Source organism: Oncorhynchus gorbuscha, linkage group LG22, assembly GCF_021184085.1.
Source record: "Oncorhynchus gorbuscha isolate QuinsamMale2020 ecotype Even-year linkage group LG22, OgorEven_v1.0, whole genome shotgun sequence".
Lineage (NCBI taxonomy): Eukaryota > Metazoa > Chordata > Actinopteri > Salmoniformes > Salmonidae > Oncorhynchus > Oncorhynchus gorbuscha.
In genome coordinates, this window is record NC_060194.1 from 31,542,115 (window position 1) to 31,564,936 (window position 22,822).

At 44.7% G+C, this 22,822-nt stretch overlaps 1 protein-coding gene across 2 annotated transcripts; it reads right to left on the reverse strand.

Moving 5' to 3' along the window:
- Nucleotides 1–635: 635 nt before the first annotated feature.
- Nucleotides 636–22,110, reverse strand: LOC124009549 (SUN domain-containing ossification factor-like). Of its 2 annotated transcripts, XM_046321437.1 has the most exons (23): nt 21,850–22,110; nt 15,930–16,023; nt 15,610–15,777; nt 15,121–15,252; nt 14,657–14,958; nt 14,393–14,477; nt 14,120–14,231; nt 13,917–14,041; nt 13,738–13,805; nt 12,577–12,684; nt 12,154–12,259; nt 11,712–11,732; nt 10,750–10,805; nt 7,886–7,968; nt 7,366–7,431; nt 7,011–7,152; nt 4,800–6,128; nt 4,558–4,645; nt 4,111–4,215; nt 3,705–3,853; nt 2,979–3,070; nt 1,952–2,007; nt 636–1,777 (listed from the first exon to the last, which is right to left on the reverse strand). In XM_046321437.1, exons 1-23 carry the CDS (start codon nt 21,909–21,911, stop codon nt 1,355–1,357), a joined length of 3,972 nt encoding a protein of 1,323 aa, XP_046177393.1. In that variant the 5' UTR covers nt 21,912–22,110; the 3' UTR covers nt 636–1,354. The 2 variants fall into 2 exon arrangements, with proteins under 2 accessions (XP_046177393.1, XP_046177394.1); XM_046321438.1 differs by lacking the exon at nt 11,712–11,732.
- Between the last annotated feature and the right edge of the window lie 712 nt (nt 22,111–22,822).

Here is a 22,822-nt window from a genome sequence, read left to right on the forward strand (position 1 = left end):
CAAAGGATAAATGTTCACTAACAGTGATGTAAACACATTTTTGCCCAAAATAAACATTTTGTGCATATGGACAAATTCTGAGATCTTTTATTTCAGCTCATGAAACATGGGCCCAACACTTTACATGTTGCATTTATATTTTTGTTCAATAAAGGTGCAACCTGTCCATCCACCCACTAATGTCTGAGCTCTTCATTTTTGGGAAAACGATGGTCACATTTCTACTGTGGCATCCAGGTACTACACACTGAAATGTTACCGGCCTGCTGGCTGAAGAAAACCCAGCTGCAGTCAAGTTCTTTTGCGCAGTACTAGACTAGCTATCTCTGTAAACAACACATGTGATCCCAGGCTTCTTGTCAGCCAAAGATGGTGGATAAATTAAGATAGTTCACTCAGGCTGCTTACAATTGAACAAAATTGAAATAAATCCGTTCTGCTTAACTGGGTGGTTCTCCCATAGACCCCAATGCAATAGGAGTTGGGTCTGGCCTGCTTAGTTCATTGACTGTAATGCAACCCCAAAAAATGAGGGAGTGGGCCATCTCGCTTCCGTCTCTGTCAACCAGATTAGAATGTCACTTCCGGGTCACAGCATTTTGGGGGAAATGTCTAAATAAAAGTCCCCAACGTAATAGTAGAAAAGTCTCAACCTGCATTTATTCATGATATGATAAATATATTAACGATTTATATTTAAGTGACATTTGCATTAAATTGCAGGTGTCCAACCATGGTACAATCTACTCACTCGTCCATAAATTACAAAACAAATTCTAACAAAAAGCTAGGTCATAGCAGGTGTTGCTGACTTTTACTGTAGTCAAATAGCTTTGATAGGGCCCATTTATCCCTAATATAATAAATTGTTTTCAACTTCAGAAAATGAGAACCATTCTTGAAACAGGAAACATATTTCATATTGTGCGACTCGAGCGATATTTCTCCGTGTAGCCCATGATACTTTTCTGGGTGCGCATGCTCGGGCTACACGGACAATAAGCACAGATGGATCGGGGAAACTGCTTGAGTCGCACAAAATTAAATATAACATTTTTGTTCATGTTTTATTCTAGAACATGCCATTTACATCCAAAATACAGATTTGGTTAAAAAAAGTGAACTTATCTTTTATGGTTGTCATTATTAACCTCATAACAAAGAGCCTGACAAAAGGTTTGACAGAGAACATGGACAGAACATAACATGCTGGTTAGGAGGTGGAAGAAGAGGGATTGTCTCATTTGTGTACTAGCCTAAAGCCTCCTATGTATACAGAGATAACAACAACCCTCCTTTCAGAGGATGAGTGTTCCAGAGTCTGAAGGAGGAGCAGTCTGTGTCAGACGGGACCTCAGAGCGCCATCACTCCCAGCCTCCCTGCAGCTAGCTCTTTTTCCCCCCCGATGAGGTCCTGCAGGGTAAGGATGGTGGGTGTAGCTTCGCTACTGTCTCTCCGCGGGCCCTGCAGGAGATCCACGCGCCCAGGCTTGAAAGCCAGCTTCTCTGCCCTGTTCCTGGGCGGGGGCAGGCCGTCACAGAGGCGCGTGCAGGTGGCAGCAGCGAGGCCACAGAAGGAGGGCTCGTCTGACTGGGAGGAGCCCTCGGAGCTGCCCTCAGAGGGGGGGTCCCTGAAGGCAGGGTGGCGGAGATGCCCCGTGCGGGGTAGAGGGTCTATGGTGCCATGGCCATTATATATGGGTGCTCGGTTAGCAAGCAAAGGAGAACAGGAAGCAGTGCTCTTCAGGGTCTCCACGGTCTTCATCTTACTGCGTTTCTTCACCAGAGAAGTGTTGGGGACAGAGGGTGGAAGGGTTGAGGAGAGAGATTTTATTTGTTGAGGTTGGCGATGAGGAAAGATCATGTTCATGATACAGTTATACATGATACAGTTTATATGTGAGAGAGTGTTGAGAATTTCCTTGAGATAGCGACACTGTTCCATCCATACCTTTTTATTAGCTGGTGGAAAATTGATTGGTTCAACAGTTTGCAGTGACTCTGCACCTGCAAGCACAAGGTGAAAATAGAAAGCAAATTATATTTTAAAAAACTGATTGTGAAACAATATTATAAAATCAGTCAAACAGCAACCACAAACCTTGCTCTCGAGAACCCAAGGCATTCTGCCTTATCCCAAGGGTTCTCAGCTATAAACACCGCTTACTGGTGGGACCATGTAAACTACAATCACAACACACAGGTGTTCGAGCATGCTAGATAGCTAATGAGCACAGTAGGTCACCTCTGTCTTCCGTCAACAAGAAATGTAACATGTAAATATGGCTGTGTGGAACCGTTAACACAGTTTCTTTTAATAAAGGAACAATGCTACCTTATATAATGTTACTTACCCTACATTATTCATCTCATATGCATATGTATATACTGTACTCTACATCATCGACTGCATCCTTATGTAACACATGTATCACTAGCCACTTTAACTATGCCACTTTGTTTACTTTGTCTACACACTCATCTCATATGTATATACTGTACTCGATACCATCTACTGTATGCTGCTCTGTACCATCACTCATTCATATATCCTTATGTACATGTTCCTTATCCCCTTACACTGTGTATAAGACAGTAGTTTTGGAATTGTTAGTTAGATTACTTGTCGGTTATCACTGCATTGTCGGAACTAGAAGCACAAGCATTTCGCTACACTCGCATTAACATCTGCTAACCACGTGTATGTGACAAATAAAATTTGATTTGATTTGATCTTTCATATAGGCGAGAATTTAAGTTTCCAAAATCGTACCGCAAGCAATGTGTGTTACCAGTTTAAGACCGTGTGTCAGGGCACTTAACAAAACTCCCCCAGCCAGAAGGTACCTTCATGAATAGACAGCCACTAAGGTGGATAGTGTCTATGAATGGGCTACCACAAACCTTGGAATGAGGAATCAGAAGGAAGTACACACTCCTCCACACACACATACAGACATAGTCATGCGTAAACTTGCCTTCAGTGGTAGGTAACTGGAAGGAATCAGAGTGCAGGAGAGGATATGAGGCCCGTCTCTTCAAGCTCATGTCTTCATATTCAGAGAACCGCCTGAGGGGAGGAGACAGGATGAATTAGACTCAGACTTAAAGGAACTGTCCAGTGAAAATCTAAATGTTAAAAGTTCATATTGTTAACTCATACCCAAATCATGTCCTATACTCGTATGTGGCAAAAGCATCAATTGGAGAGAAGAAAAAAAACACTTCTAAAACCCCACCTCAAACATGTATCTCAAATAGACCGTTTAAAAAATGCTTTTTCCTCAGAGGATGTTGCACTGGCCAATCAGAGGTCTTCTCGCGTGAATATCTTTAAAGACTGGTATACGCCCAGACCACTCCAACACAGAAAAGCTGCTTTTTAACATACTTTAAAAAAAAAAACATTTGGAAGGAAAACTATTTCACTCATATTGTAATTAATTATAGGTCATATTTCACAGAAACCTGGAAACACTGGACAGTTACTTTAAACACAGCATCCTGATGACACTTCATGTAATGTCAACAATAATGTGCAGGTGAGTGTGTGGTGTCCCTTGGATGAGATGTGGTAACACCAATTGAAGGGTACCTATGTAAGGACTTCATAACACATTCGTAACCCATTCATAAGCAGTACATAATCACAACCCCTGGTGTTCCCCCTAGTGGGACATAACAGAGGATGTGAGTGTAGATACCTCTCCGGGGAGCAGTAGCTGTAGGTTATAGGAGGGTCTGTGGAGGGAGGCTGCATGGCAGCCATGCGACAGTGCTGGAAACACAGCAGCAGGCCCAGGATCAAACACAACACCAGGCACAGCAGGAGGTAACTCTGCCTGTCGGTCACCTACAACAGAGACAGGGTCAAGTTAGCACACTGCAGCCATGTGCTGTGATTGGTAAAGTGTGTAAAGAAATATAGAATACATTTTACTGCTGCATTCCAGGGTTGGGTTCAATTCCATGTCAATTCAGGTGGCAAACTTCCTTGTTGAAAAGCAATGAGGTGTAGTAGTTATTTAGTTCACTTACCACTGACTGAATTTAAATGTATTGACCCCAAACCTGCTGTATTCAATAGGGTAGAAATGATGTAGTATCTACCTGGCTCTGCAGCTGGCTGACTCTCACAGACAGGTTGAGCACTAGCTGTGTGACGTCCTCCAGTTGGCCCTGCAACGAATGGATGGACTCTGTCTGTCTCTGGTCCTATAGGGACAAAGGAAACTTTTGAGCTGACCAATCACAAACACTCTCACAAGCCATATTCCCATACATTGCAAATGACACCCTCCCGGGCAATTTTGAGTGACTAGATGACAAAATATGTCATTCTGCCCCTGAACAAGGCAATTAACCCACTGTTCCTAGGCCATCCATGTAAATAAGAATTTGTTGTTAACTGACTTGCCTAGTTAAATAAAGGTTAAAAAAATAAACAATTTAAAGGCCAAAACTATGCGATACCCGCCTGAGACTCCATCTTAAGATAGGCTACACAGTATGTAACGTTCTAGACAAACACATTGTAGGTCCCCCTCCACTCCGCACCTGCTCCTCTGCCTTCCTGGATGTGTTCTGCAGTTTGATGATGGTTTGGTTGAAAGCCCTCTGCATCTCTTCCATCTGCCTTCGGTACCTTCAACAAAACACACAGAAGTATCAGCATCACCATCTAAACCTTCAATTGACTAACTCTAGTTCCGATAGGTCTGACATCTGTTAATAAAACCAGCAGCATGGTGCTCAATGCTCAGCCAATGGCCATCCATGAATCGCTGAGGCCACCGTACCTCTGGCTGAGTTGCTCTAGGTAGCGTCCGCTCAGCGACATGTTCATCTCCAGGGCCTTGATTCGGTTGTTGAGCCTCATGAACACAGACTCCTTCTGGCTGGTGGAGCCGTGCATCGGGTTCCCGTTCCCCTGCTCCGTGGCGTTGTGGAGCTCTGCATAGAAGTCTAAAGGGGAAGGAGAGGGGGGCTGGAAGGAGGTGGGGTGAGGCAGCTGCTGCCCGTTGCCATTGGGCGACGGGGTGAAGACAATGTCCTCCACAAGCTCCGCCTCCCCCATGGCCTGGCCATGGCCATGCGAGGGGGGCTCCGTCATGACCACGACGGGGACAGAGTTCTGCTCCTCAGGAGTAGTGTTGCCGCCGCCGGCACCTGCTGGTTTAAGTGGGGATCCCAGAGACTGTTGCTGCTCTGTGGGGGTGGAGGTAGTGAGGAGGGGTGGATCAGCCACATGTGGTTGGTGGATGACCGGGATGTTGTCTTGTTCTACAGGCTGGACTTCAGGACAGGGCCTCTCCTCTACAGGGGTTCCCCAGCTCTGCTCCACTGGGTCACTGGAGCTGGCGACAGTGGGAGGCTGCCTGATCTCCCCCTGCTGCACCTCCTGGCTTTTCTCTGCCCCAGTGATGGGGTGCTTCTGCCCAGGCAGGTCTTTGGATAAGGTGTGGAGTGGAGGCGCCACGGCAGGTGTGGGCCTGGCGGCAGAGCTGGAGGTGTCGGTGGAGCTGGGTCTGAGCAGGGTGGAGGTCTGGCTGGGCTCTAGGTGGGGCAGCTCCATACTGGGCTCTACCTCTTCCACTGCCTCAGTCTCAACCCATGGAAGGTGTGGTGGGGTGTCAGTGGGCCTGGCTTCTCTCTCCCCATGGGCAGAGCTGGGCTCTCTCTCCTGGGGTTGTTCCCCCTGAGTGTGTGAATGCTGGGGTGTCTGGGTGGGCGTGGGGGAGATGGGCAGCTGCTGTGACAGGGTGGTGGGGGTGACTGGAGCTGGAGTAGCCTCTGGTTTCCTCTCCTGGCTGGTATAGTTTCTCTGAAAGGAACACTGGTGAACGAGGTACTCCTGGAGGGAGGCTGAGCAGGAGCAAGAAGAGGAGGAAGATGGGCCACAATAGTCAAGGCTTTCTTTCTCTCGATGGCCAGGGCAACGGTGCTCCTCTCTCTCCCTCCCATCCTCTTCCTCCTCCAGCATGGTGACTATAGACTGGACCTCCTCATCCTCTATAGGAGAGACTACCTGCTCCTCTTCAGTTACATGCTCTGGTTTGGGTTCCTCTGTGGTAGTGACATCAGGGTCCTCTAGTACTTCAGGCTGCTCCACCTCTACAGCGTCAGACCTGAGAACAGAGACAGAAACAGGAAGAAAGAGACAGAAACAGGGAGAGAAAGACACAGAGAAAGAGAGACAGAAACAGGGAGAGAAAGACACAGAGAAAGAGAGACAGAAACAGGGAGAGAAAGACACAGAGAAAGAGAGACAGAAACAGGGAGAGAAAGACACGGAGAAAGAGAGACAGAAACAGGGAGAGAAAGACACGGAGAAAGAGAGACAGAAACAGGGAGAGAAAGACACGGAGAAAGAGAGACAGAAACAGGGAGAGAAAGACACAGAGAAAGAGAGACAGAAACAGGGAGAGAAAGACACAGAGAAAGAGAGACAGAAACAGGTAGAGAAAGACACGGAGAAAGAGAGACAGAAACAGGGAGAGAAAGACACAGAGAAAGAGAGACAGAAACAGGGAGAGAAAGACACAGAGAAAGAGAGACAGAAACAGGGAGAGAAAGACACGGAGAAAGAGAGACAGAAACAGGGAGAGAAAGACACGGAGAAAGAGAGACAGAAACAGGGAGAGAAAGACACGGAGAAAGAGAGACAGAAACAGGGAGAGAAAGACACAGAGAAAGAGAGACAGAAACAGGGAGAGAAAGACACAGAGAAAGAGAGACAGGGACGTAAGCTATTACAGCTATAAAATACCAATAATGCACATCCAAGCACGGTAACCTGCAGGCCCTAACAGAAATGTGATTTATTATCATAGGAATCACAAACTATCCCATTCAGCTGACTTCCAATATACTCTGGTAAATACCATTGCCGTCAGACTTTAAAAAATAAACACTTCAGCAGTTTAAATGACAAAATGTCTGCCATTATTGTGGATCTATATCAAGTGAAAGACTAAGTGAAAAAAAATGACTGGTTGGCTGGTACTTACACTGGGCTGAGGGTGGTGGTGGTGTCAGGATCAGATGATGTAACGACAGTCAGGTTCACTGTCTGGCCTGAGAAGTTCCCTTCACCTAGTCCTCCCCCCAGCACGTTGACTTTAATGTTGTTCACCATGTTCAGAATGACGTCTGGAACAAGACAGCCCACGTGTGAATACTTGAAACCCTCCCCACATAGACGTCACAAAGGGTTTACAGACTCATGTATGACAGATCTCATTTTTTCAATACTAAGAGGGGTGGGAACCCTGTGAGTCTCAAAGACACTTATACGCAGGATGAAACCATAGTTGTGTGACTGGTGTAATGGGATATTTATTTAGCTGTATGTGTCTAACTCACCCTTGGCTGATCCTATGAGGTCATTTGAAGCCTTGTCCTCTGCAGGAACGTATCCAGGAGGATAATCTGAAGGTCACACAAACACAGGAGAGATAACATCACACTCATCAGGAACAACATCCAAACAGTTCAAAAGTGAGAGGTACAAATGACATTAACCTGTGATGGGTTGGGATTCCTAAATGTTAAATATTGTGAATCGTACATTCTACTAGAGACATGAGAGGTGCCATAGTCTAGGGTTAGAGGTTTCATAGTGTCCGTCAATGTCTTACTCTGATATTTAGAACCTAACACCTGTATAAGGACTTTGTTGACATATTACATCTCGTCTCGTCATAAGGTGAACATGTTGCTGTGTAACATGTTAATGTACATTGATGAATGCGTCATATCTTATCATGCATTCCCTGTGTGATACGTATGACCAGAGACATTTTATTTATATATTTATGACCATGATGGTTGAGAGAATATTGACAAGTATTTCAGATAGTGCAGAAGAACAGGAGGCTCTCACCGAGGTCGTCATCCTGGTCGTCTGGTCTGTCCAGGGGGTCAGCGATCTCCTCATACTCCTCCACCATACTCGTTCCAAAAACCCTTCAACAGAAAGGAAGACGTGTTATACTGTCTAGCAGTCACCAGAGGGCAGACAAAGATACACCAGGAGCCCAGTAATAACATAACAAATGATAGCTAAGATATCCTAAAATAAAAAGTTTAAACTCCTTAAATGTTTAAACTAACATCAAACTGAGAGTTAGCAAATACTACCAATGTGTGTTTAAGTCCCACAATAATTCAATGAGCCCGTATGTTCCCAGCTGTATTTTTGTTTTACAACTATTAATGCCTCCGTAGGAGAAAAAAAGCGAGTGGCTAGCTGTACTTTTTGAAGACAAAATGTACTGCAAACTCTGACAGCCAGAGCTGCCTCCCAGTGCCCCTGACAAGGCAGCTTCAAGAGAGAGAGATCAGTTCAACAGTACAACACTAGCAGCTCCAGATGCAAGACTGGTGAGGGGCGACATGGAGTAAACTTATCAGTTGTCAAACTGAACGTATTCAACTGAAATGTGTCTTCCGCATTTAACCCAACCCCTCTGAACCACTTTAAATGGACATCCATATCTTCGGCGCCCGGGGAACAGTGGGTTAACTGCCTTGCTCAGGGGAACAGTGGGTTAACTGCCTTGCTCAGGGGAACAGTGGGTTAACTGCCTTGCACAGGGGAACAGTGGGTTAACTGACTTGCTCAGGGGAACAGTGGGTTAACTGACTTGCACAGGGGAACAGTGGGTTAACTGCCTTGCTCAGGGGAACAGTGGGTTAACTGACTTGCACAGGGGAACAGTGGGTTAACTGACTTGCACAGGGGAACAGTGGGTTAACTGACTTGCACAGGGGAACAGTGGGTTAACTGACTTGCACAGGGGAACAGTGGGTTAACTGCCTTGCTCAGGGGAACAGTAGGTTAACTGCCTTGCTCAGGGGAACAGTGGGTTAACTGCCTTGCTCAGGGGAACAGTGGGTTAACTGCCTTGCTCAGGAGAACAGTGGGTTAACTGCCTTGCTCAGGGGAACAGTGGGTTAACTGCCTTGCTCAGGGGAACAGTGGGTTAACTGCCTTGCTCAGGGGAACAGTGGGTTAACTGCCTTGCTCAGGAGAACAGTGGGTTAACTGCCTTGCTCAGGGGAACAGTGGGTTAACTGCCTTGCTCAGGGGAACAGTGGGTTAACTGCCTTGCTCAGGGGAACAGTGGGTTAACTGCCTTGCTCAGGGGAACAGTGGGTTAACTGCCTTGCTCAGGGGAACAGTGGGTTAACTGCCTTGCTCAGGGGAACAGTGGGTTAACTGCCTTGCTCAGGGGAACAGTGGGTTAACTGCCTTGCTCAGGGGAACAGTGGGTTAACTGCCTTGCTCAGGGGAACAGTGGGTTAACTGCCTTGCTCAGGTGAACAGTGGGTTAACTGCCTTGCTCAGGGGAACAGTGGGTTAACTGCCTTGCTCAGGGAAACAGTGGGTTAACTGCCTTGCTCAGGGGAACAGTGGGTTAACTGCCTTGCTCAGGGGAACAGTGGGTTAACTGCCTTGCTCAGGGGAACAGTGGGTTAACTGCCTTGCTCAGGGGAACAGTGGGTTAACTGCCTTGCACAGCGGCAGAACAACATCATTTTACCTTGTTAACTCAGGGATTCGATCCAGCAACCTTCCGGTTACTGGTCCAAAGCTCACACTTGTATACAGTGCCTTCAGAAAGTATACAGACTCTTCACTTTTTCACGTTACTGCCTTATTCTAAAATGTATTATCGTTTTTTTCCCCTCATCTACACACATTACCCCATAATGACAAACAAAAACTTTTTTACATTTTAGCAAAATGTATTTTTATTGTATTTGTATTTTGTGTAAATGCTATCACATTTACATAAGCATTCAGATCCCTTTCTCAGTACTTTGTTGTAGAACAGTGATTACAGCCTCGAGTCTTCTTGGGTATGATGCTACAAGCTTGGTACACCTGTATTTGGAGAGTTTATCCAATTATTCTGTGCAAATCATCTTAAGTTCTGTCAGGTTGGATGGGGAGCGTCTCTGCACAGCTATTCTCAGGTCTCTCCAGAGATCTGAGTTCGATCGGGTTCAAGTCCGGGATCTGGCTGGGCCACTCAAGGACATTCAGAGACTTGTCCCGAAGCCACTCCTGCATTGTCTTGGCTGTGTGCTTAGGATAATTGTCCTGTTGGAAGGTGAACCTTCACCCCAGTCTGAGGTTCTGAACGCTCTGGAACAGGTTTTCATCAAAGATCGCTCTGTACTTTGCTCCGTTCTTCTTTCTCGATCCCAGCCCTGCTGCTGAAAAACATCCCCACAGTATGATGCTACCATCACCATGCTTCACCGTAGGGATGGTGCCAGGTTTCTTCTACAGAGTTCAATCTTTGCTTCTTCAGACCAGAAAATCTTGTTTCTCATGGTCTGAGAGTCCTTCAGGTACCTTTTGGCAAACTCCCAAGTGGGGTGTCATGTGCCTTTTATTGAGGAGCGGCTTAAGTCTGTCCACTCTACCATAAAGGCCTGATTGGTGGAGTGCTGCAGAGATGGTTGTCCTTCTGGAAGGTTCTCCCATCTCTCCAGAGGAACTCTGTCAGAGTGACAATTGGGTTCTTGGTCACCTCCCCCGATTGATTAGTTTGTCCGGGCGGCCAATGCAACAAAATGTATGATGTAACAAAATGTGGAAAAAGTTGAGGGGTCTGAATACTTTCCAAATTGGCAAATACCTGTTTATTCAGTAAATTGATGTATCTTATCTGGGGTTTTTCTTAATGGCTGTAAAACTTCCATTAACTAAATGTTTTTCCATTCATTGCCTACCTTATGAGACTAAGGGGGCAGAAGTGTTCAGATCCATGGTGAGAGACCAGCTCCACCTGCGATGAAACACAGACATCATTTACATCCAGGAGACAGGCATTAGTGCATGGTGGGACTGTTCTACACTGTCAGTGATAATAATCATGTTGCAATATGAACACTTGGCAAAGCTATGATTTGGCCAGTGGTTAAATTGTTATTGAAATCGTGTGACAAATAGTAAAATTCAAGTTAGATGTTGTTAACATTTATGATTGTCTGGCTGGTCAGCGACAAGCTATTACAGGCACTTTGAAGCTGTGATGAACCACCTTGCTCTACACAATTAAAGAGACTAAATGACACGATTCCAAATGTGTTTCTCTGATGTTCATTAAGAAAAGTCAAGATTTCAGTCAAGGGAATATGGTTTGATGTGGTAGTTAGATGTTTGTCCCCCATGAGACACCATAGCAGCAAAGTCAGTATTCCTTCCTCAAATTAGTCTGAATGAATCTAAGATGAAAAAGGCAAGTGAGCATTGTCGAACTCAAAACCCAACCCTCAAGTAATACAGTTATAGACGAGACAGACCTAATGAACAAAAGTAATCCCATTTACACTTTGTAGTCAACTTTGACACTAAAATAAATGTTTCTGATTCATATCGATGCCACATAGGCTGTTTTCTATCAGAGAAGTTGCCCTTTAAAAAATGGGCTACTCCACAGTCAAAATATCTACTGTCAAAATGACATGGTATTCTCATGACTGACATGACTAGATGAATTATAATGATTAGAGATATGTTCAGTGGCTTTATCTAGATAGAATGATTATTTGCTACCTGGCCTAGTGTCAGCTGGTGCTGATCAGTTAGCAAGATTCTCCTACTGTTAGCATTGTAACACTAAAGCCCTTCCCTTCAACGCTCTACATGCTCTTCCACAGACCAACCACCTCTAAGATATAAATAGGCTAACCTTTATGTACTTGGTGAACATCTGAAGCAGGAGAAACAAAGGAAGAGAAACAAGTAATTACAAGAAGCATACATGCATTTAAAATAGGACCAATGAATGAATGCTGGTTCCTGTTCCACTCTTCAGAGAAGAGGTACAGAAGCATCAGTTTAAAGACGAGAAAGGCTCCAATGTTTTGTACATTTGTAAAACATTACTCTAGAATGAGAGGACCAGCACAAACACACAAACAGCCCAGAGCGGGATTTGAGTTTGACCCACTTGTGAAGGAGAGGGCCATAACAGAGTAAAGAGGGGGCAACTGTAGTCTTGATTTTATTTGTAATTAATCAAGTTGTCCCATTGAAGTCAGAATAGCTCTTCCCAAGAGAGACCTGGATGACTAGAATGGGAGTAAAGGAGGGGGTAGATAACAGAAGGTGCAGGAGAATGCCATACACACCTTGACATATTTGGCGTACAGGTGCTCGTCCAGAGGGAAACTCTGAACAGTGCGCTCCTCCCGAGCATGAAAAGTGCCCAGCTTCACCCACTTGTTGGTCGGGTACCTGAGGGAGAATCATCCAACAACACTCAACATCATTCAACCTATTGTTCAACCCTTATTACTGCAGTAGTACTGACTATTTTAGTAACACGTAATATGTTCATCATCAAATGACAGTTTGAAAAGATCAAATCAAGATATTCCCATTGTGGTTGTGTTCATAAAGCACCAAGAAGAAGAAAACTGACTGAAACAGGAAGAGACTATATGAACTTGTCCAATAACAGCACATTTTCGTTTCAGTTTTTAAATGGTTTAAAACATTTTCCCATGCGTGCCTTAATTAACATGCCCCAGATCTATGGCTAAAAATCAAACCTGTCACTGATGGAGACCAAGAAGTCTTTGGGTGTGGAGGAGAAGAGCTCAAAGTTAGCAATGTCCAACTGCTTCACCTGGATGGGATCACACAGCTCGATGATGAACCTGAGAGAGAGAGAGAAGGGGCGAGAGAGAGAGAGAGAGAGAGAGAGAGAGAGAAGGGAGAGAGAGAGAGGGTGAGAGAGAGAGAGAGAGAGAGAGAGAGAGAGAGAGAGAGAGAAGGGGTGAGAGAGATAAGTGGCGAGAGAGAAGGGGCGAGAGAGAAGGGGCGAGAGAGAGAAGGAGCGAGAGAGAAGGAGAGAGAGAGAGAGAGAGAAAAGGGGTGAGAGAAAGAGAGAGAAGGGGCGAGAGAAAGAGAGAGAGAAGGAGCGAGAGAGAAGGGGCGAGAGAGAGAAGGGGCGAGAGAGAGGAGGGGTGAGAGAGCGAGAGAGAGAAGGGATGAGTGAGAGAAGGGGCGAGAGAGAGAGAGAAGAGGCGAGAGAGAGAAAGAAGGGGCGAGAGAGCGAGAGAGAGAAGGGATGAGTGAGAGAAGGGGCGAGAGAGAGAGAGAAGGGGGCGAGAGAGAGAGAAAGAAGGGGCGAGAGAGAGAGAAGGGGCGAGAGAGAGAGAAGGGGGCGAGAGAGAGAGAAGGGGCGAGAAAGGGAGAAGGGGCGAGAAAAGAGAAGGGGCGAGAAAGAGAGAAGGGGCGAGAAAGAGAGAAGGCGAGAGAGAAAGAAGGGGCGAGAAAGAGAGAAGGGGCGAGAAAGAGAGAAGGGAGAGAGAGAAAGAGAAGGGGGCGAGAGAGAGAAAGAGAAGGGGGCGAGAGAGAGAAAGAGAAGGGGCGAGAGAGAGAAAGAGAAGGGGGTGAGAAAGAGAGAAGGCGAGAGAGAGAAAGAGAAGGGGAAGAGAGAGAGAAAGAGAAGGGGGCGAGAGAGAGAAAGAGAAGGGGGCGAGAGAGAGAGAGAAGGGGCGAGGGCGAGAGAAGGGTGGGAGAGAAAGAAGGGGAGAGAGAGAAAGAGAGAGAAGGGGCAAGAGAGAGAAGGGGCGAGACAAGGGACGAGAGAGAGAGCGAGAGTAGAGGCGAGAGAGTGAGAGAAGGGGCAAGAGAGAGAGTGAGAGAAGGGGCGAGAGAAAGAGCGAGAGAAGGGGCGAGGGATCTCCAAACGCACGCACACTCACCAGATCTTGTTGCTGCAGGGGTTTAACATGTAATGATCCATGCTCTCCATTAATATGGCTGAAGTACTCTGATAGAAAACAAGATCCTTCCATCAATATATGCAAAGCTAGCTATTAAAATCAGTTGTATCAACTGAATATATAGATGGGTTTGGAGGGTGACAGTTTGAAATAAATACCTTAGCCTCTGGGTTAGAACCCAGGATCTTGGCGCCACACTCCACTGAGGCATAGTTGTTGAAGTTCTTCTGCACCTTCTTTACAGCGTGGGAGCCGCCGTTGGTGGAGATGTGAGTGGCCAGAGCTATGAAGAGAGATACAGTTTTAAATCAAAACCAGTGAGTGAGTGAGTGTGTGAGATAAGGAACACGATCTATCTTACTGTTCTCCTTCTCCATAATTTTCTTCTTCCACTCGTCAAAGGTGGGGATGTCCTCCGCATCCTTGGTTGCCACATTAGGATCCTTCTCCGTGGCGATGTGTGAGCTCAAGCCCTGGCAACAGCAGTCAACAGTACATCCGTTCAAATACTTACTTCAATCATCATATACTCAAGCATTTAAGCTGGGCTTAATTAAGCTTGGAGTTTGCACTTTTGGGACTATAAGCATCAGAAAACATTATTTCTATGCAACAAATGTTGGTGTATCTCTACCTGTTCTTTCAGCATGTGGGAGGTGTTGTCGGTCTTGGTGCCTTTTCCTTGAGCGTTGTTAAGTTTCTCCAGGACAACAGGAAGACTACAGAGGGAGACAATAGAAAGATAGCCTACATTCAAACACTGGTAAAAGCAACTGGGGTCAAACCTGAGCCGTTTGTGAGAATTCTACAAAATACTTTTTGCTTTCACAAGACTTGAAAATAAGCGTTTCAGGAAAAAAATTGCGAGATGTACATTCTACATTCCAAGTCACAATACCTGGGACTCTGGTCCTGGATGTTGGAGCCGCTACTCAGGCAGGTCCAGGATTCATCAAAGGGGTTGGTTTCTCCAGCTTCACAGTCGTCTGTGGCAAGATCAGTATCGCTGAATTCCGGTACAGGGACATCAGACAAAGTATCCTCTGGTACACTAGAGGATGAGCCATGGGGCATGGAGGGGTCTTCAGTGACGGGGTTCAGGGCAGAGGATAGAGGGAATAGGTCAGAGGTGGGTGTTGGCTGCAGCTCTTGGGTGACAACGGGCTCTGGAGGTGGCTGCTCGGCCTCTGGTTCTGCTGTCTCTGGTTCTGATGTCTCTGGTTCTGCTGTCTCTGGTTCTGCTGTCTCTGGTTCTGCTGTCTCTGGTTCTGCTGTCTCTGGGTCGGCTGTCTCTGGGTCGGCTGTCTCTGGGTCGGCTGTCTCTGGGTCGGCTGTCTCTGGTTCTGCTGTCTCTGGCTCGGCCTCTGGCTCGGCCTCTGGTTCTGCTGTCTCTGGTTCTGCTGTCTCTGGCTCGGCCTCTGGTTCTGCTGTCTCTGGCTCGGCCTCTGGTTCTGCTGTCTCTGGCTCCTTCTCAGAATCCTCCAGGTCCAACGTCTGGAAAACATTATCACTGCACTGTCATTAAAAGACCGAACTTAATATTGATGGTCCATGGCAACCATCCACCTACCTGTGCAGTATGTGTTTTATGATACAAAGATTTCAGGAACAATCAATAGGTTTGGTCAATAAGTCTGGTGGATGGTATGCAAGTCTCAATCTGCTCTTGAACTAAAGAAATAGACATCTGCTTCACATACAGTAAGAAAGCCAGAGTGGAGTAGTTCTTCAGGTCTACTTCTTATGATTCATCACTGCAGAACCTGTACCTTTTGGACCCCAGGAAGAGTAGATCTCAATTCTAACAGCAAAATAGGGATCCAAATAAAAACATAACCAAAACATAAGTACCTGAACATGCTCCTTGTTCTCCACCTCAGTGCTTGGAGTCCCCGCCCCCTCCTCCTCTGCTAGGCCCCGCTGCTGTGTCTCCACCTCCTCTCCCTCTGGCAGCACCTCCTCTTCAGATAGGTGCTGGACATACTGTGACCCCCAGCCATCCTCTAACTGAACAACACCCTGACGGACCGGAAGTGAACATTAGTTGTCGTATCCAACATTAAAGAAACAGGTATCATATCAACAAGAGAGTAGTTGATATGTTATACTAGGTATGTAACAAAAGGCATGATTGAAACGTATGGTCCAAACAGGTGAAGCAGGTGATGTACCTTGTGATGGGACATGTCGCCAGGATCTTCCTTCAGACTCTGGGTCTGAGCCTCTGGGGGTTGCTCTGTGCAGCTAACATATTTAGTGGGGTGCCTGAGATAACATAGGAGAAGACATCAGTGTTATTGATTTAGGCATGGGGGCCACAGAGTGAGAGTGAGAGCAATGGGAATAGTGGATTTGGAATTTCAGTTTACTTCCTGAATTTAGATGAAATTGACCCTAATGCTATTAAGGTGTGGAAATATACTGTAACCTAGTGTCACTATGTTTACCGTTCCAACAAGTACAAGCCTTGACCAGAAGAAAAACAACTTGATTTCAAAGAATCAATGAAGGAATCATAATCAAACAGAGGGAGCTGCTTCCCAGCAGTTTCAGAGCTGAAAGAGGCGACATGGGAATGCCTAGGTGTCTGACAGAGTCTCTCTCTCACAGCGTATCTTATCACTGTGGGGGGCAGGCCAGGCTGGAGGTGGGAGGTCAAAGTCAAAACCTTATGCCATGTGGCTGCACAGGGAAAATTAAAAAGCGCATGCCACTGTCTGCTGACAGTCTGACAGTGTGTCAAGGAAATGGACAAGTCAATGTCACAGCTGTCTTGTGAATCTTGGCACGGGACAACAGAGATCGCTGGTCATGACAAGGCTTTAAATAAGTCCACTCACAACAATGTCACATTTCTACTGGGGACAGAGGTCATTGTGTTAAGCTGCAGTGTCAAACAGCTGCACCACTAACGTGGCCTTGTGTAGCAGTGAATTTATAGGGCAAGTAGTCTACTGTGCTTGGCCACTGGAGTCTGGTAAGACACAAATAATATAGGTTTAATGTAACCTTAATGTAACCTCTAAGGAGCCATGGTGTTTTCGTTGGACGAGAAATTATGTATTAGAGTGTGTGGCCACTTTAACAATAGGCAGTAGAAAGAAACTAGGCGGTAAAGCTAAAGTAGGCCTACTTGCCAAATATACTGCAGTAAAATGTAATTTAATCAACACCATAAGCCTAGCATACATCCCTAAATTTGTATTATGAGTTGTAGTTAGAATGAGTAGTAGTACTTAGGGTTGGGCGGTATCCAGATTTTCATACTGTTTCTGTACCATACCAGGGTATATGGTATTACCGGAAGTGCACACAAGGGGAGCTATACAAATAAAATAAAAAATGATATACAGTACCAGTCAAGTTTGGACACACCTACTCATTCATTGCTGCTCAGCCCCCTCCTGTACTCCCTGTTCACCCACGACCGCGTGGCCATGCACACCTCCAACTCAATCAGAAAGTTTGCAGACGACAACAGTAGTAGTCTTGATTACCAAGAACGACAAGACAGCCTATAGGAAGGAGATGAGGGCACTCGGAGTGCAGTGTCAGGAAAACAACCTCTCACTCAACGTCAACAAAACAAAGGAGATGATCGTGGACTTCGGGAAACAGCAAAGGGAGCACCCCCTATCCAAAATGATGGGACAGCAGTGGAGAAGGTGGAAAGTTTTAAGTTCCTCGGCATACACATCACAGACAAACTGAAATGGTCCACCCACACAGACAGTGTGGTAAAAAGGAATTTGGCTTGTTACTTAAAACCCTCAAACTTTTACAGATGCACAATTGAGAGCATCCTGTCGGGCTGCATCACCGCCTGGTACGGCAACTGCACCGCCCATAACCACAGGGCTCTCCAGAGGGTGGTACGGTCTGCACAACGCATCAACGCAGGCAACATACCTGCCCTCCAGGACACCTATAGCACAGGAAGGCCAAAAGATAATCAAGGAAAACAACCACCCGAGCCACTGCCTGTTCACCCCGCTACCATTCAGAAGGTGAGGTCAGTACAGGTGCATCAAAGCTGGGACCGAGAGACTGATAAATAGCTTCTATCTCAAGGCCATCAGACTGTTAAACAGTCCTCACTAGCACAGAGAGGTTAGTGCCTACATACAGACTTGAAATCATTGGCCACTTTAATAAATGCATCACTAGTCACTTTAATAATACCACTTTAATAAATGTTTACATATCTTGCATTACTCATCTCATATGTATATACTGTATTGTGTACCATCTTGCCTATCTATGCTGCTCGGTCATTGCTCATCCATATACAGCTCTGGAAAAAATGAAGAGACCACTGCAAAATTATCTGTTTCTCTAGTTTGACTATTTATTGGTACGTGTTTGGGTAAAATGAACATTTTTATTTTATTCTATAACTCGCTGACAACATTTCTCCCAAATTCCAAATAAAAAAACATTGTCATTTAGAGCATTTATTTGCAGAAAATGACAACGGGTCAAAATAACTAAAAATATGCGGCGTTGTCAGACCTCGAATAATGCAAAGAAAATAAGTTCATATTCATTTTTAAACACAATACTAATGTTTTAACTTAGGAAGAGTTCATAAATCAGTATTTGGTGGAATAAGCCTGATACCAGCCTTGCTGAAGCACCCCCAGGTCATCACCGTTCCTCCACCAAATTTCACAGTTGGTGCAATACCTGGAGAGGCCTACAAGTCAGTGTCTCGCACCCACTGTGAAATTTGGTGGAGGATTGGTGATGATCTGGGGGTGCTTCAGCAAGGCTGGAATCGGGCAGATTTGTCTTTGTGAAGGACATATGAATCAAGCCACGTACAAGGTTGTCCTGGAAGAAAAGTTGCTTCTGCTCTGACAATGTTCCCCAACTCTGAAGATTGTTTTTTCCAGTAGGACAATGCTCCATGCCATACAGCCAGGTCAATCAAGGTGTGGATGGAGGACCTCCAGATCAAGACCCTGTCATGGCCAGCCCAATCTCCAGACCTGAACCCCGTTGAAAACCTCTGGAATGTGATCAAGAGGAAGATGGATGGTCACAAGCATCAAACAAAGCCGAGCTGCTTGAATTTTTGCATCAGGAGTGACATAAAGGCACCCAACATCAATGTGAAAAGACTGGAGAACATGCCAAGATACATGAAAGATGTTGGGTTTCTGCCAGACAGCGTTTTCCTTGATGGCCAAAAAGCGAAATTTTAGTCTCATCTGAACAGAGTACCTTCTTCCATATGTTTGGGGAGTCTCCCACATGCCTTTTGGCAAACACCAAACGTGTTGGCTTATTTTCTTCTTTAAGCAATGTCTTTTTTCTGGACACTCTTCTGTAAAGCCCAGCTCTGTTGAGCATACGACTTAAAGTGGTCCTGTGGACAGATATTCCAATCTCTGCTGTGGAGCTTTGCAGCTCCGTCAGGGTTATCTTTGGTCTCTTTGTTGCCTCTCTGATTAATGCCCTCCTTGCCTGGCCCTCCTTGCCTGGCCAGTGGGTTTTGGTGGGCAGCCTTATCTTGGCAGGTTTGTTGTGGTGCCATGTTCTTTCAATGTTTTTATAATGGATTTAATGGTGCTCCGTGGGATGTTCAAAGTTTCTGATATTTTTTTATACCCCAACCCTGATCTGTACTTCTCCGAAACTTTGTCCCTGACTGTTTGGACAGCTCCTTGGTCTTCATGGTGCCGCTTGCTTGGTGGTGCCCCTTGTTTAGTGGTGTTGCAGACTCTGGGGCCTTTCAGAACAGGTGTATATATACTGAGATCATGTGACAGATCATGTGACACTTAGATTGCACACAAGTGGACTTTATTTAACTAATTATGTGACTTCTGAAGGTAATTAGTTGCACCAGATCTTATTTAGGGGCTTCATAGCAAAGGGGGTGAATACATATAAACGCACCACTTTTCAGTTTTTTCTTTTTCATTTCACTTCACCAATTTGGACTATTTTGTGTATGTCCATTACATGAAAAACAAATAAAAATCCATTTAAATTACAGGCTGTAATGAAACTAAATAGGAAAACTGCCAAGAGGGTGAATACTTTTGCAAGGCACTGTATATTCTTATTCCAATCCTTTACTTAGATTTGTGTGTATTAGGTAGTTGTGGAATTGTTACTTGTTAGATATTGCTGCACTGTCGGAACTAGAAGCATTTCGCTACACTAGCAATAACATCTGCTAACCATGTGTATGTGACCGATAAAATGTGATTTGATTTTTGAAGGGTTTTTCTTTGTTTTTACTATTTTCTACATTGTGAATAATATTGAACACATCCAAAACTATGAAATAACACACATGGAATCATGTAGTAACAAAAAAAGTGTTAAACAAATCAAAACATATTTTATATTTGAGATTCTTAAAAAGTAGCCACCCGTCACAACACAACGGATTGCCTCAAACGCATTAAGAAGAAAAGGAATTCCACAAATTAAGACACACCTGTTAATTGAAATGCATTCCAGATGACTACCTCATGAAGTTGGTTGAGAGAATGCCAAGAGTGTGCAAAGCTGTCAACAAGGCAAAGGGTGGCTACTTTAAAGAATCTCAAATATAAAATATATTTTGATTTTAACACTTTTTTGGTCACTACATGATTCCAAATGTTATTTCATAGTTTTGATGTCAAAAACCAAAACTTAAGAATGGGAAGCAAAGAAATACACAGCTTCTTATAATTGCTTTCAATGAGAATGACACATTTATAACTCAGAATTCTATGTGAATTTGGTCTGGTCTCCAAAACAGTTAGATATTGCAGTTTTTACTTGTAGTTTGTTATAACAACACATGAGAAACCAGATAAGGGAGTAGCAGCCTAACTGGCACATTCTATGACTCATTTACAGTAATACACCCAAGGTGTGATTGTGACTGAGCACTCTTCCCTGAGCATAAACACAAGTGACTCTCCCCTCTTGAATCCTTAAAGGGAAGTGAACAAGTGCCCACTTCAGGATAAAGGGCAGATTATTGGTACATTGAGAAAGTTAGATTTGCATCCAGGGGTGGGACTGTCAATAATACTCCTTCATGCCTGAGTAGAATTAAGGAGGGGTAGCCTCCAACACTGCAGTCTGATGAAGGAGATAGCCATCAACATGCCATATCATAGCAGTACAAAGTTCAGGGGGAGGTTTACACATTACATTTCACCTAACTAGGTACTTTCCAGATGCTTAGCTCATTAATGAGTTTCCACTACAAAATTACAGCCTAGGCCATGTACATTTTAAAGTAAACTCAGCGAGATGACGTTGCAACGAGCAGCACCCCAAATGAGCACGATGCAAGACTACTCTCATACAGTGCTACACTTTGAAAAATGTAAGGGCCAAGAAGCATCACTTTCCTCGAAAGGACTTCAGGCCATTTGAATTTCTGTCTGAGCATCAATGCAGCATTCATGTGTGCCATTACAGTAAACCAGGTGCATTCTTCTCCATTAAGCCTATCCTAAATTCTCATCACCTCTGGATGGAGCCTCTGCACTTTGGTGATGAAGGATTTACAGCCAGGGGTCAGGACCTAAACGCAGCGAGCCTGCTAGCTGAGTGACTAAATAGGCTGTAAATCCTTAAATATCAGGTGAGCGTCAAATGTATTATGTGACTAACAGAACATATTAGAAATCAATACAGGCCGTGCAACAACACAGCAATAGTGTGCTATTTAACCTACCCTATTTAGTATGATAGAGATATTATGTAACTAGTTAAGTTACTATTAGGGTCCTATATTCCACTTTCTGGTGATGGAGGCAGGCTGAGGCAATACGATATGAATTGTTGAAATACAAACTGCATTTGTCTGAGCTAGCCAACGCTACTGGCGAACACTAGCTAGCTAGCTAACGTTCGCTATCTAACAACTCTGAGCTACGTTAGTAGGTAACTTAGCTAGCTAGATAACTAGCTAACCTGGCTAGCAAGACAGTTAACGCTATGCTTGCCGTGGTTCTCGTTAATATAGCATATATTCCAACATGTTTTGGCTAACGAGATGCTATAGTTATCTAGTGAGGTAAAACACATAACTTGTTATGAAAATAAAAGTACAGTAGAGCTAAAACTTACCAACACAGTAATAACACAAGAAGGCACGCTGACATAACTCGCCACAATCTCTTCTTCATCATCCTCCCGCAGGGTCCAACATTATCACCGTCTACCTACACATGTATCAATACTGTGGTTATTCAACAGTTGTATGTTTTAACTCAACGTGAATATGTCTAACTTCTACTACAAGTTACAGGTCCGACACCTAACTTATAGTTTCCTGAAAGTGGTGTTGTGCTGAACTGTTGGCTCCTGTCAAATCCACTGGAGCAGGAGACCTTGCGTTCCGCCAACGCGATAGCTGTGTCATCCGCCGCGTCCCCGGCTCTGTCCAATGAAAACGCAGCAACGCTGTTGCGCAGTAATGTTCGTAGAAATGTTGTGTTACAGTGTGTCGCTGTCAAATCCCCATACTCTGATTTTGAACTATGACACAAATGAGTGTAAAATGTGACAGTTAAAAAAACATTTTGTTGTTGAGTACTATATAGGGGAATGGAAATTTACAGGAAATTGACGAATTACTGATGAGTTGGAAGTATTCTTTGAAAATACTCCTTGTATAGCTTTATTCTTGTGCATCCATTTAACTCTGTATCTTTGGGAAAGAGCTTGTAAGTAAGCATTCCACTGTAAGGTCTACCTACGCCTGTTGTATTCAGTGCATGTGACAAATACAATTTGATTTGAGCTTTTTTTTTAAGCGTTTGTGTTTGTATTTATTAAGGATCCCCATTAGCTGATGCCAAGGCAGCAGCTACGCTTCCTGGGGTCCAGAAAAATTAAGGCAGTTAACTTTAAAAACATTACAACACCTTAAGTGTGTGCCCACAGGCCAGCCACTACTCTACTACCACATTATCTACAACACAAAACCCATGTGTATGTGTGTATAATGTGTAGGTTATCATGAGTGTGTGTGTGTCTCTTCACAGTCCCCGCTGTTCCATAAGGTGTATTTTTATCTTCTTCTTTTTTCAATCAGATT

Excerpts from the sequence above, each read along its gene's own strand:
- LOC124009549 (XM_046321437.1), bottom strand. The coding sequence starts at position 21,911 with ATGATGAAGAAGAGATTGTGGCGAGTTATGTCAGCGTGCCTTCTTGTG. Across the intron at positions 14,232-14,392 it reads CCCACATGCTGAAAGAACAG|GGCTTGAGCTCACACATCGC; the intron begins GTAGAGATACAC and ends TGCTGTTGCCAG. Across the intron at positions 11,733-12,153 it reads TGTACGCCAAATATGTCAAG|ATGTTCACCAAGTACATAAA; the intron begins GTGTGTATGGCA and ends CTCCTGCTTCAG.